General features: G+C 34.1%; 1 protein-coding gene across 1 annotated transcript; it reads left to right on the forward strand.

Moving 5' to 3' along the window:
• Positions 1-2,700: 2,700 nt before the first annotated feature.
• Positions 2,701-5,162, forward strand: LOC137708873 (transcription factor MYB20). Its single transcript, XM_068448034.2, has 3 exons — positions 2,701-2,958; positions 3,438-3,567; positions 4,443-5,162. Exons 1-3 carry the CDS (start codon positions 2,826-2,828, stop codon positions 5,008-5,010), a joined length of 831 nt encoding a protein of 276 aa, XP_068304135.2. The 5' UTR covers positions 2,701-2,825; the 3' UTR covers positions 5,011-5,162.
• The last annotated feature ends 8,042 nt before the right edge of the window (positions 5,163-13,204 follow it).

Here is a 13,204-nt window from a genome sequence, read left to right on the forward strand (position 1 = left end):
CGGGCTCTCCGACGCCGTTTTAAACTCGATCTGATTGGTTCTCGGGTTTGGGCTTCATCAAAAACCAATTTTGTGGTCTTGCCATCGACATCTCAGAGAGCCTCTCTCTCTCTCTCTCTCTCTAACCTGTGCGAATTCTGGTGACCTCTTTTCTCTCTCCATTCTCAAGGGGAAGCTTCCATGAATTGCTCCCTGCCCCATCCCATCACCAACGAACGAAGTCTACGAAGCTCCCTACCCCATCCCCTCCTCCGTCGACCCCTGCTCCCTTCTCCAAAAGTTAATCCACCCCAACCTTCTGCAATTCTCCTCCGTCGATCCCACTCCCCACCAAACATAAATATGGTGAAAAGAAATCCCATGTCCACAGGTTATTTTTCTCGCTTCGCTAGAGATCTCGTCGATTGCACCCTTGATTTTAAATTTTATTCGATTGCATCTTTTATGGTCGTTAATCTCACTGCGACAGCGGACTCAATGGTTGATTGAGGGATTAGGGATGGGAGTGGGTTCGACAGTTGAAAGAGTTTGAAGGATGGTGGATGTGTTTAAGGAGGACGAGGAAGAAGGGGAACGGATGAGGAAGGGGAGGACCAAGGGGGTGATTTCTGGGTAGAAAGGAGGAGAGAGTATTTTTTTAATTAATTTTCATTGTTAATAAAAAAATTAATTCCAAAGGAGTGGGTTTGGGACAAGGATTGTCTGCCCTCCCATTTCCGATGTCTTCCTGTGCCCTCCTGTTTTGTGTGGTCACGGTTAAACCATGTCAACATTTTATATTGTTTTTTTATAGAGATAATAAGACAAAAATAAATAGTAATATAAAATGTTGATGTAGCTTAACCGTGACCACACAAACAGGAGGGCACTGGAAGTGGAAGGGCAGACAATCCTTGTCCGTGGGTTTGCTCCTACCACGTCATCATTTAACAGTCAAATTGACAGAAAACTTAACGGAAGTTTGACATTGCAACGAATTTATAAATTGAGGTATGACATTACAATATTTAAAATATAAGGTATGAGATTGTGATTCGATCCCTAATTGAAGTAGTTTTGTGTAATTTACCTTAGAATATTTGATCAAACTTCCTACCAGTCCAAACTAGAAAATTACAAATTGTTAAAAGAACTCCATGTATACGCAGATGGAAAATTTTGCTTCAAACCAAAGTGTGTAGGACCATATATGGCGTGTACAAAATCTAAATATTAAAAAAAAAAAAAGTATAGTGCATTTATCAGACCCAAAAGAAGAAGTAGTTTCAAATTAAAACAATATAAGTACATGTAGATGATGATTTAACTTGATAATTAATTAACTAAGGCGACTAAACTGTATTATATTGAAATAAAAATAAATTCTCAATCATACCAGCACTTAAATTAATCTTCTCATCTATTGCACAAAATACTTGATGTTGTAAATGACTCATAGATTTCATATTGTCTGTGATAATAATGATGATCAAAGAGGGAAATTTCATAAACCCAAGTGATGAGGGAGGCGAGGTAAGGTGGTCAAATGAGGATACGTCCTCATGGTTCGATTCTCACCAAAGAAGAATGCTAGCAACCTTCTCATTTGAACTTATTCATCTCCAATTTTGGTTGATTTTTTTTTTATTTGTTATTTGTGCTTGGTATGTATACGACTATTAAGGAACCATCATACCTATGGTACTGTTTTTTTAGTGTAAATTTTAAAGTTAGGACGACAAGTACAAAGCGTATATTATTAGGGTTCCATATTTTTGAGAGAGGATCTTCACCGGATCCTCTTTGTGAGGATTCGGAAATCCTCCAATTACATCCGTTCATCATATATCGTGCGGTTAGTTTTTATCAAGTACTATTTATATTCAATTTTAAATATAAAAAATTACAATAATTTCTGATCGCACGATATACGATGAACGAATGTGATTGGAGGATCCCCAAGATCTTCACAAAGAGGATCCCACGAGGATCCTCCTGGCATATTTTCGTCTTCAAGATTTGTGCCGGTGTCGTTTTATGTTCAATGGTGTGTTAGGGAATGGACTAATGGAGTGTCTCACGCTTCATACCCAAGCAATGGATGTTGATGAGGTGGAGCTTTCTGATTAAGACCCTCTCACGTGTGTTACGCGTTACCCGCAGCATGCCAACACTGTACACACAAAGTAGGAGGAAAAGCTCCCTTAATTTTCCAAAAGATTAAGTAGGGAATCAAAATGAATATGAATGGGAGAAAAATTGAAAGAAAGAATATTATTTGCCACGTTAAGTCGATAGAATTACTGACACACTCTCTAATACATACAAGATTCATTTATAATAGTTGAACTTACATGTAATGATGTTGCGTTTGTAATGACATTATTTGGTGTTTTAAAAAAAAAAAAAAGTGAATACGGTAACAAAACTTTATTACTTCATTGTAAAAATATGAATTTAATATCCTGAATACATAGTTTTAATGTCAAGATAAACGCTTTTAACCACTTGATTTGAACGTAACTCGTGAATTACAAATGTTGAATAAGAAGAGAGAGAGAGAGAGAGAGAGAGAGAAGGTAAAACAAATAAAATACACCAACCAACTAAGCCAAGCAAAAAGTCCATAGAAGGGAAGTCTTCTTAGCCTTGGGGGTATTTTTGAATTATTTTTGTTATATTAATATTTTTATGAGTTGTGTGTGTATATATATATATGGGTGGGTAGTGGTATGAGTCTAACCTTGTTATCTGCGCATCTCTCATATCACAAAACTAGTTGATCGAGCTAGCTATTCATATTATAGCTAATTTGTGGGTGAGTTGATTTTGGTGAGGAATATTCAATGGGAAGGCAACCGTGCTGTGACAAAGTTGGGTTGAAGAAGGGACCATGGACAGCTGAAGAGGACAAGAAGCTCATTAAGTTCATCCTCGCCAATGGCCAATGCTGCTGGAGAGCTGTCCCTAAGCTTGCAGGTCTCATATCAGATCATCTATGTACTTCATTTTTCTCGCTCCATGGCCATTTTAGAGAGAGAGAGAGAGAGAGCTTCTGCAAATTTGAATGCTCTGTTATTCACTCTCTTTCTTTCCTTCGGGAGGAGAAGGGTGGGAGAACATTTGTTATCTGTTAATCTTTTAAATCTGAAAAATTTAACCAGTTTCTCGTTTGTTTTCACAAATGGGGTTTGTTTTAATTCATTTTTTCACCTCTTGATCTTTGTTTTTTATTTTTCATTCCTCTTAAAAAACCGAAAACGGTGGCTTCAAACTCTTTTGTTTTTGGTTTTATTGTTTATTTTTTATTTTTTAATCTGAGGAGGAAGTGAGCTTAATAAACCACCTGCAACTAAAATTCATGATTGCCCGAATTAATGTGAAATTTAAAAGAAAAAGTGAAGAAAAAAATGGTAAACAGTTCATTGACTATATGTGGTGGATTGGTCTAATTGCAGGATTATTAAGGTGTGGAAAAAGTTGCAGGCTGAGGTGGACCAATTATCTGAGGCCAGACTTGAAGAGAGGTCTTTTATCAGAATATGAAGAGAAAATGGTCATTGATCTTCATGCTCAACTTGGCAACAGGTTTGTGATTATTCATTTCAGGAAGGTGCTTTTTCCAAAAGCAAGTTTCAAGAGTTGTTGAGATGTCTGCCACTCCTAAAGTTAATAACAGATTATGTTCTTTGTAAATTCAATTAAAATATTAATAAATATAAAACCATGCAAGTAGAAGACCAGATTTTGCACAATTCCTCGGAAATGAGACTTCTAAGGTTTTTACGGACTAGAATTCTCTTCTCTTCTTTTTTCATCTCCTTTCATTTTTTCCTTTTACATTTTCTATTTTGTCTTTTTCTGTTTATAAAAAATTAATATAAGCGTATCTTAATTTCAAATAAAAGGGGAAGAAAGGAGAGAAAACAAAAGAGAAGAAAAAATCCAAGAAAGGAGAGAAAACAAAAGAGAAGAAAAAATCCTACTCCGCTTTTTACACCCACTCCAACATATATTCCCTTTGGTTTTTTTTTTTTTTTTTTTTAATTTAAACTTTTTATCTCTTGTCTTGAGATAAATAAAATAACTGCATGTTGATAAATATCCATCGAATTCAACTGTGCTGAATATGAAGTCGTCCTTCTGTATATTCTCCTATTTTTAATCTTTGAAGGACATTTACTTGGAGCTTTCATGTGGCCACAAAGTCAATCCACTTTTCATGATGCGAAAAGCACTTGCAAACAATTATTTAATTTAATTTTTTTTTTTTTCTTCTTCTTTGTTTTCTTGTGTGCTCAAGTCAATTATTGTTTTTCTTGTTGTATATGTGGGTTAGGCTGTTTAATCAAGTCAGTTTTCAAGCTCATTGCAATTATGTTCGGCTTCACCAACCTGTTCATTAGAGGTTTCAAACATCGTATCATCGAAATTAAATGATGTTTTACTTTCCATTTTGGCAGATGGTCTAAGATTGCCTCTCATCTCCCTGGAAGAACAGATAATGAGATAAAAAATCATTGGAACACCCACATCAAGAAGAAGTTGAGAAAAATGGGGATTGATCCTCTCACCCACAAACCAATTGCTAATGTCAATGATCAAAGCCACCAATCACAAAGTCAAAAACAAGAAGGAGAAGAAGAACAATCTTGTGCAGCTAATGACAGCTTTGAAATTGGCCAAAACAACCCTATTCAAGCCAAAGAGGAAGATTCCAAAAACATGGGAGGTGATGAATTGGATAAAATGGAGTTCTTGATTGATGGATTCTGCATAGATGAAGTTCCGCTAATTGAGCCCCATGAGATTTTAGTTCCTTGTGCTCCTTCTTCATCAACCTCTTCATCTTCTTCTTCAAATTCATCATCCATTTTTCTTGAAGACTTGTATCTCCCAGATTTTGAGTGGCCTGACTGTGATTACAGCAACAACAACAACAACAACAACCAGAACAATGACAGCATGGGCTTGTGGGATGATGACTTCAGCAGCTGGGGTCAAGATTCTTGGGCATATGGGCTTTTGTAAAAACAAAAAGAGAAAGAACTAAAATTTATCCGCTTGGATTATGTATTGTAATTTGCTTGTTAATTACTTTCCGAATAGTACAAAATAAATAAAGAATAGAGAGAAGAATGTCAAATTATCAGAGACATGTTAAAGACATACTTTTTATAATATCTATATTGTACTTAGGCCATCTCCAACTAAGGGCTGGCCAGAGGGCTCGTTTTAGCCATCTGGCCCTCCAAGATATTAATATTTTAATGAACAGTACATAACTATATTTGCCTCCGTCTCCAATCGAGGGCCAGAGGGCTCGTTTTAGCCCTACCACAAAAAATCGTCTCCAACCGAGGGCCAAAAGGCCATACATAATTTATTATTTAAATTTAAAAACTACAACAACTTAAATTCAAATCCAACAACTTAAATTTAAAAACTACAATAATAACTAACCCAAAAAACCAAAAAAATTAGAATTTAAATTTAATGAATGGTTTAGGTATTTATAAGAAAAAAAAATAGAATTTTTAAGAATTTAAAAAAAAAATTGGCCCAAAAAACCAAAAAAAAAAATATATATTTGAATACAACGGCTAGTCAACTAGCCGTTGTATTCAAAAATTTTTTTGAAGCAATCATGTCGGTTATAACCAACAGGAAAACTATATTTTCTAGCCAGCCCTCTAACCTAGCCCTCAGTTGGAGACGGTTTTCGGGCTATTTTCGACCCTCTGGCCTTCGGACCCTTCGGTTGGAGATGGCCTTAACTTGTCAATTATCATATGCACAATTCAACATGTGTGAAGTTTTGTCACAAAAAACCTCTATTTTAATTGGTATGGAGTTAAATATTTAAAGTCTTATTTTTCTCTATCTCTTTCCGAAGTGGGATATTTCAACAAAGAAAACTACATCCATTTAAATGAGATTTGTTTTATGTGACTTTGGGATGGAGTGCGCAAAAGGTAAACCCCAGATTCTAATGTTCTTGTAAGAAAAAAAAAAAAAAAAAAAAAAAAAAACATGTATATCATTTTTTACTCTTTCAGAAAGTGAAATGAAATAAATTAAATTTAATACTTTGTGTGTAACGGAAGCATTTAGATTGTTATTTCAATGTGATGTAGCCTGGCCAGTTTCCTCGTTCTAATCATGTTTTCTTATTCTTTGTTTTGAAGTATTCAGTAAACCTTTTCGAGATCCCGATTGGTTACATTTCATTATCATGTTTTATTTTAGGTATCATGTTGATTAATTAAGTTCTTTTTTTCCTTTTGCTGAGATCATACCATTTAAGTTGCATCGTCTTTTTATTCAAAACTTGTATTGTTTAGTGGTACATTTGAACTTAATCAAGTTGGGTAGCTAGAGTAGTTAGTTCTCTCTCTACTCTCAAGTTTAAATCACTTTCCTTAATTTAGATTAATTAGGATTAAATTGAATATCTTGAATAAAAAGAAATTTTTTTAGACAAAAATATGATAATCTACACTAATTGGGAATTTAAGAGATTTTAATGGATTTATAAATCCATGTATTTTTGTGGAGTTTAATTGATTTGTAGAGATTCCATGTAAAATTTTGATTCAATTCCCTCGAAATCTCATAAGGAAATGTGAGATTTGTGGATGTTTAAAATACATTAAGAAATCTCTCCAATTCTTTCAAATTCATGAACTTTTTTAAATTCTTTAAAATCAATTTCTCATTTAATACACCTGAAATATTATAAATTTCTTTAAAATCCTAATTGAATACATCTAGATTTCTAATGATTTTATTAAACTATCTTTAAATCCTAATTGAATACACTTGAATATTAGAAAATCACTTAAAATTTTGATTGGATACCCCTAAATTCATTAAAAGAATTCAAATTCCTCAAAATTTTAATTGAATACATCCTCCTAACTTTTATCTAAACTATGAGCAGTGGAGAAGATTTGAGAAATCAAACTGGTCCACAAAATCACATCAAACTTCCCTCAAGTTTCTCAATTCCTAGGTTGAAGACAGTGACTAGATACAGAGCAACCATTACTCAGTTCACACTGTTTTTGAAAGGATGTTGTTTCATATCGAAAACTTAACGAGCTTTGTATTTACTTATGTGAAGTTATTCACGTATTGCTAAATTATTTTATGATCGAAATTCAACTTTTTTTATTTTAAACATGGTAAAGAGAGACCCGAATTAAAAGCATCCACCAATAGTCACCTCGGCCAAGAATTTCCTCTTTAATAACAGGTGGTCATCTAATTTCTTCCGAATATAGAAACACTCATTAGTCATTACTATCTAATCAGTAATTTTTTTTTTATCTTTTGCACTAGAATTTTTTTTTTTTTTGTTTTTTTTGTTGAACATTAGTATGATTTCTGGAACTTGTGTTTCCAACGAATTAGGATGTTTCAATCGAAACTGAGCGGACAAGTAAGTCCTCATATAAGGGAGATATAAGCATTATCCCTATAGAATTAAAAAAGTTGACTTCAATTAAAACACAAAATCCTTGCTTGATTTCACAATTGAAATCAAAGGGAAAAGTGCTTATGAAAAGCCTTACTCCACTAGCTACAAATCCTAAACAAACTCAGGAATTCGAACATCATTTTTGGTCTGGTGGAAATGATGTATGTCGGTATGATTTATTCAACTGAATTCCACCATAAATCCGAAATATGGAATTTTTTTTACAAGTGCATTTACACTATTAGTTTGTCCTTTCAATTTTTCCAACAGATCCGTTGTCTTTAGCAAGCAGTGGACTTGAATTTAATGGTTATCTGTGGCGTAAAAAAAAAGATTGGGTGGTGGTAAGAGTTAGATTTTTAGGTGTGGGTTCATTAAATTTTAATTTTATACAGTGATGGTAATTATACAATAGAATAAAAAAGATAATTCACATTTAAAGTTTAAATTGGGTGAGGTTAATTATATGGGTTCAAATAAAATTTCCATAGTGTTAACTTCTTTGTGGTAAGTTAGGTCATTTCCAATTATGAAGGGCTAAACTAGGTCTTGGCTATGTTCTAGCTCCCAAAAATTAATATTTTAAAGACTATTTTACGATAATTTTTTCAATCTCCAACCATGCAAGGCTATATACTGTATACATATTGTATTTCTCTTCATATTCTATTACTTTTTGGCATCAAACTTAGCATGCCCTGAGGCTATATATCATATGTCCTAGGGCCAAACTTAACCTAATTCTTTTAACCCGATTCCCTTTAGCCCTTTGGTTGGAGACTGATTTTGTCAATTTTAGGACTAAATGTGGCCTATAACCCTTCGTTGGGAGAAAAACTTGTGTGAGGCTTTGCTTGCCACTGGACATTACTGAGTGGCACTACAATTCAATCAAAACTTGCCACATGGCAAATCTTAAATATAGTCTTTTATATTTAAAACTCTTATAATTATTTTTCCTACTAATTAATATATATATCATAAAATTTAATTAGTGGTTCATTTTTTTCCCTCTTCTCTCTCTTCTTTTAATTTCTTCCTAAACTTTCTCTAGCGTCTTCTTTCCTACTTTGTGTTTTTTCTTTCTTCATAAAAATATGGTCACAAGGGCAACAAAATGGAGGTAGACGTTTATGCTTGAATCATAGCACAACGGATGTGGGATTTCATTTCCTGCTATAAATGTAATAATTCGGTTTACTACGAAAGCATTTATACTTGAATAACAATATTTGAATCAAGTATTATGACAATAGCTAATTTAAGGAACATAACAAAGACGAGCTATCAATTTCCAAATGTCTCGTTGAAATGCACTTTGGTCAAAATGATCGATGCTACAAAAAAAAAAAAAAAAAAAAGATTACATATCCATATTTTACACAAAATATTGTTTCACAACTATTTTGTTTTTTTATCATTGTAAAGCAGACATCTAATTTAACTCCAGAATCGTGGAAACAGTATTTTGCCTTTTCTTGATGTTGTGGGAGACTGCCTAACTATGGTGCTTCTTCATAATTGATTGCTCCAAAAGATACTTGAATTATTACAAAAAACTCAGTTACTTAGCAGAGCGTTAAAAGGGATTCCAATTTAAACACTCAAATTGTCACATCCCGGCCTGGGGCGGACCACTTCCCGGGCCCGCTTCACCACCGTAGCACGATATTGTCCGCTTTGGGCCCCGACTACGCCCTCACGGTTTTGTTTCTGGGAACTCAGACGAGAACTTCCCGATGGGTCACCCATCCTGGGAATGCTCTCGCGCGCTACTCGCTTAACTTCGGAGTTCCCATGGAACCCGAAGCCAGTGAGCTCCCAAAAGGCCTCGTGTTAGGTAGGGATGAGAATATACATTTAAGGATCACTCCCCTGGGCGATGTGGGATGTTACAATCCACCCCTCTTAGGGGCCCGACGTCCTCGTCGGCACACATGCGGCCAGGGTTAGGCTCTGATACCAAATTGTCATATCTCGGCCCGGGGCGGACCACTTCCCGGGGCCGCTCCACCACCGTAGCACGATATTGTCCGCTTTGGGCCCCGACTACGCCCTCACGGTTTTGTTTCTGGGAACTCATACGAGAACTTCCCGATGGGTCACCCATCCTGGGAATGCTCTCGCGCGCTACTCGCTTAACTTCGGAGTTCCCATGGAACCCGAAGCCAGTGAGCTCCCAAAAAGCCTTGTGCTAGGTAGGGATGGGAATATACATTTAAGAATCACTCCCCTGGGCGATGTGGGATGTTACACAAATGCATATTTAAGAGGAAAAAAAAAATTAACTATTAGATTAATCTTATAGTGTATAATAATTAGTAAAAAAATAATTATGGGAGCTTTAAATATAATATATATATATATATATATATAAGATTGGTCATGTGGTGAGTTTTGAGTGGGTTGTAGTGCCACTCAGCAAAGTCCAATGGCAAGCAAAGCCCCGCACAAGTTTTTCTCCTTGGTTGGAGATGACGTTAGTATTACAATCTAACGCTATTTTTTTTTTTTTTCACTTGTAAGTGAGAAATTCAGTTTATTTATATTATCAATGAAATTTTAAAATTTTCTCTATTTTCATGTGAATTTCAAATGGAGGTGGATTCTCTACCCTCCTATTTCTATACTCTCCTCATGCCCTCCTGTTTGTGTGGTCACGTTTAAACCACGTCAACATTTTATATTCCTGTTACTTTTTTTTTATTATTACTATAAAAAATTAATATAAAATATTAACGTGGTTTAACCGAGACCACACATCACAGGAGGGCATGAAAAGAGTATGGAAATAGGAGGACAGACAATCCACCTCCATTTCAAATTACTGATAAATTTCAGTTTATACTATCGTTTGTCTATCAGTTTATTTGTATATTCCGGTGTGTCAAAAACAATTGACAATAAATGACATATATCATATTTAAATTTCTCTCTCATGGTTTAGGGTTTAAGTTACTAGAATGCTTGCGCAAGTATTTACAAATGGATCAATGCCGCGTCTGAAGATCAGTTACCAGCCAGAAGCTGTCTGGCATGCATGCAATTGAGGAGTCGGACTCATTCAGTTTGTTTTATATATGTGTGGAACTCTCACTGAATGTCAACTCTTTGATAGAGGTTGTTGGCAGCTTATTCTTAACAAGATCAAACTGAAAATTCACATAGAACTGAAAATAATGAATAATTACTGAAATTTGAAATGATAGATAGAGCTCTAAGAACCAATCGTTTATCCAAAAGTTGAAATCAATTGGTCGTTAATCACAATCCATGTATTTAACTATGGCTATACGTTGTCATGATATATTTTTATGTAAATATGTAAAAGAGTTTGACTAGCAGAAGAGGATAGCACAAACAAAAGAGTGAGTCTCTGTAAATAAAAATAATAAAAAATAATAAATAAAAACGTCAGTAACGTGTTAATGTAGATATTATGACTTCATTTCCTATGTGTCGATCTTATATTAGTAGTCTTGAGATACAATTAAGATTGATTGAGTCCTTGATTATATGTAATTATGATACCTAATTGGTAGGCTTAAAAAGTGGGATTTGAGATTTCTTTATAGATGGAACTCTAATGCCTTAGCCAATATAAATATTAAGGTCCATCCAAACCCTAACACACAATAAATATTTCCTATAAAATAGTTGCATTTGGCTAGGTGTGTTTGTAGAAGACTTTGGTGTTGCCGCATCTTTCACCCACTCCGTTTGGTCTCCAACAAATATTGCTTCATAATTAGTTCATACCAACACTTTCGTTTGTTCAACTTTTTTGTTTTCTTAAATACAAAAATGCTAGGGAGATGATATTTTTGTACCACATGGGTCTACCACTTGATATGGTAACTGATGTGTACATGTCACGTCAATTAATGAACTTATTTGATTGGATATTGCTTATATACATCACTTCCCACGTGAGATGGTACACCCATGTGGTTTAAAAATATGATCTCCTTAACATTACAATCTTAAATATTCACCTAAAAACTTCTATTAAAATTTAAATCTCAAAGTCACACCCTAACGAAAAAGATGTACGTTTTCTTAATAATTCTAAGCTTTGAAGGTCATGTTTGATGTTTGAATATACACTATTTTTGTATTAATTGTTTATGTATTTCATAAAATGAGCTGTATATTCAATGTCTTTGCTTGCAATGAGTACAAAATGATAGTTTGTCGTGAAGGTTAAAACCGTAGGCTACGAGTTACAAAGACATATTGGTCCAACCGTATAACGTCGTGCCGAACACTTCTTTTGGATGAATATAACATCTACTGCTTCATAGGTATACTCCCAATTCAGCCATGAAATATTAGTACTAATTTATTTATTAAAGATGATATTGCATGCTTTGAAGTTTTGTCCTGGAAGATAAACCTGGGTAAGGCTAATAGAACAAAGTGGGATCGTTAGGATTAATTGCACACATTTTTGGGCACATATTTTGTCACACTTTTTGTGACTTTCATTCCATAACTTTTTCAGGGATCCAAATCGTCTTATTTCAGTTCATCATTCATAGATCTTTATTGCAAACATTAGACAAATTTGAGATGGTAATGTTTATGATTTGTGTGCTCTGCAAATACAATGAGAAGGAAAACCCCACGCTTGTTGGAGGGGACTCATAGCAAAGCTTCTTTACTAACAATTGCAAGATCATTAGAGGTTGGTGCAGTCTTTTCCTCGTGGAGCCTCTACGATAGTTTTCGGGCTTGAGATTAGGGTTTAGGGTTTATGACTAAAGGTCCTCCATGATTGAAGAATTGTATTGTATTTTTGATATGTTCGTAATTATAAGGTTGTGATCTTATTTTGACATGTGTAATCTTAAGTTTTTTTAAGAGACATATTTAACATGTATATAAGTACGTTTTCAACTATATACTATTTTTAATGATTTTTTTATATTTTTTATCATTTAGTACTACGGTCAAGTAGAATTTGAACCACATTATTGCTAGTCCACTTAGTACTACGGTCTAATGTAAATAATATCTTTAAAAAAAAAAAATTCAAATATAATACTTTTAGTAATCTCTACTTATCATTCCCAATGCATGATTTACTACCCTTTTTATGCATATATAAATGGAGCAATAGGATTGGGAACCACAATATCCCCTATTACGTCTCAGAAAAATATAATATCACCGGACTCATAACTAATTTGTTCATCTTCACTATCTGGACTAAAACGATTTTAAATTACAAGTCGTCAGAAAAGTTTGAGGCTCCCCTCTAAAAGTAAGCACAAGTAATAAAATATCTCGGACGATTCTGCTCCACTCTCTCAAAGAAAAGAAAGAGTCATCCGTACACCTAGTCAAAGTAAACTCCATATGCAGGGACGAAATTAAAAATTTGTATGAGCGGAGGCATCCTCAAATAACAAAGTCACAATTATAAATTCTTGAACAAAACACTAATATATTAATCTATAAAGTTTTTCATACAACATATTACAATATTTATCAAATCGTTTTTATGTTTTGAAAGCGTTGCATAATAATATCATTATCAATGCCATTAAATATCTCTTTATATAAAAATAATCATTTTATCATTCATTCATTGATCTCTAAATTAGAAAGCTAAATTCTAAATTGAAATGCCAAAAACAAATTAATGAAGTAAAGTCGTATAAAATACCTTGTGGAGTAAAATTCTTGTGTTGAATTTTGATAATTGATTACTTGAACTCCAACTGTCTATAACACTCC

Source organism: Pyrus communis, chromosome 17 (assembly GCF_041283825.1).
Source record: "Pyrus communis isolate YQ-2024b chromosome 17, ASM4128382v1, whole genome shotgun sequence".
NCBI lineage: Eukaryota > Viridiplantae > Streptophyta > Magnoliopsida > Rosales > Rosaceae > Pyrus > Pyrus communis.

Excerpts from the sequence above, each read along its gene's own strand:
- LOC137708873 (XM_068448034.2), top strand. The coding sequence starts at position 2,826 with ATGGGAAGGCAACCGTGCTGTGACAAAGTTGGGTTGAAGAAGGGACCA. Across the intron at positions 2,959-3,437 it reads AGCTGTCCCTAAGCTTGCAG|GATTATTAAGGTGTGGAAAA; the intron begins GTCTCATATCAG and ends GTCTAATTGCAG. Across the intron at positions 3,568-4,442 it reads CATGCTCAACTTGGCAACAG|ATGGTCTAAGATTGCCTCTC; the intron begins GTTTGTGATTAT and ends CCATTTTGGCAG.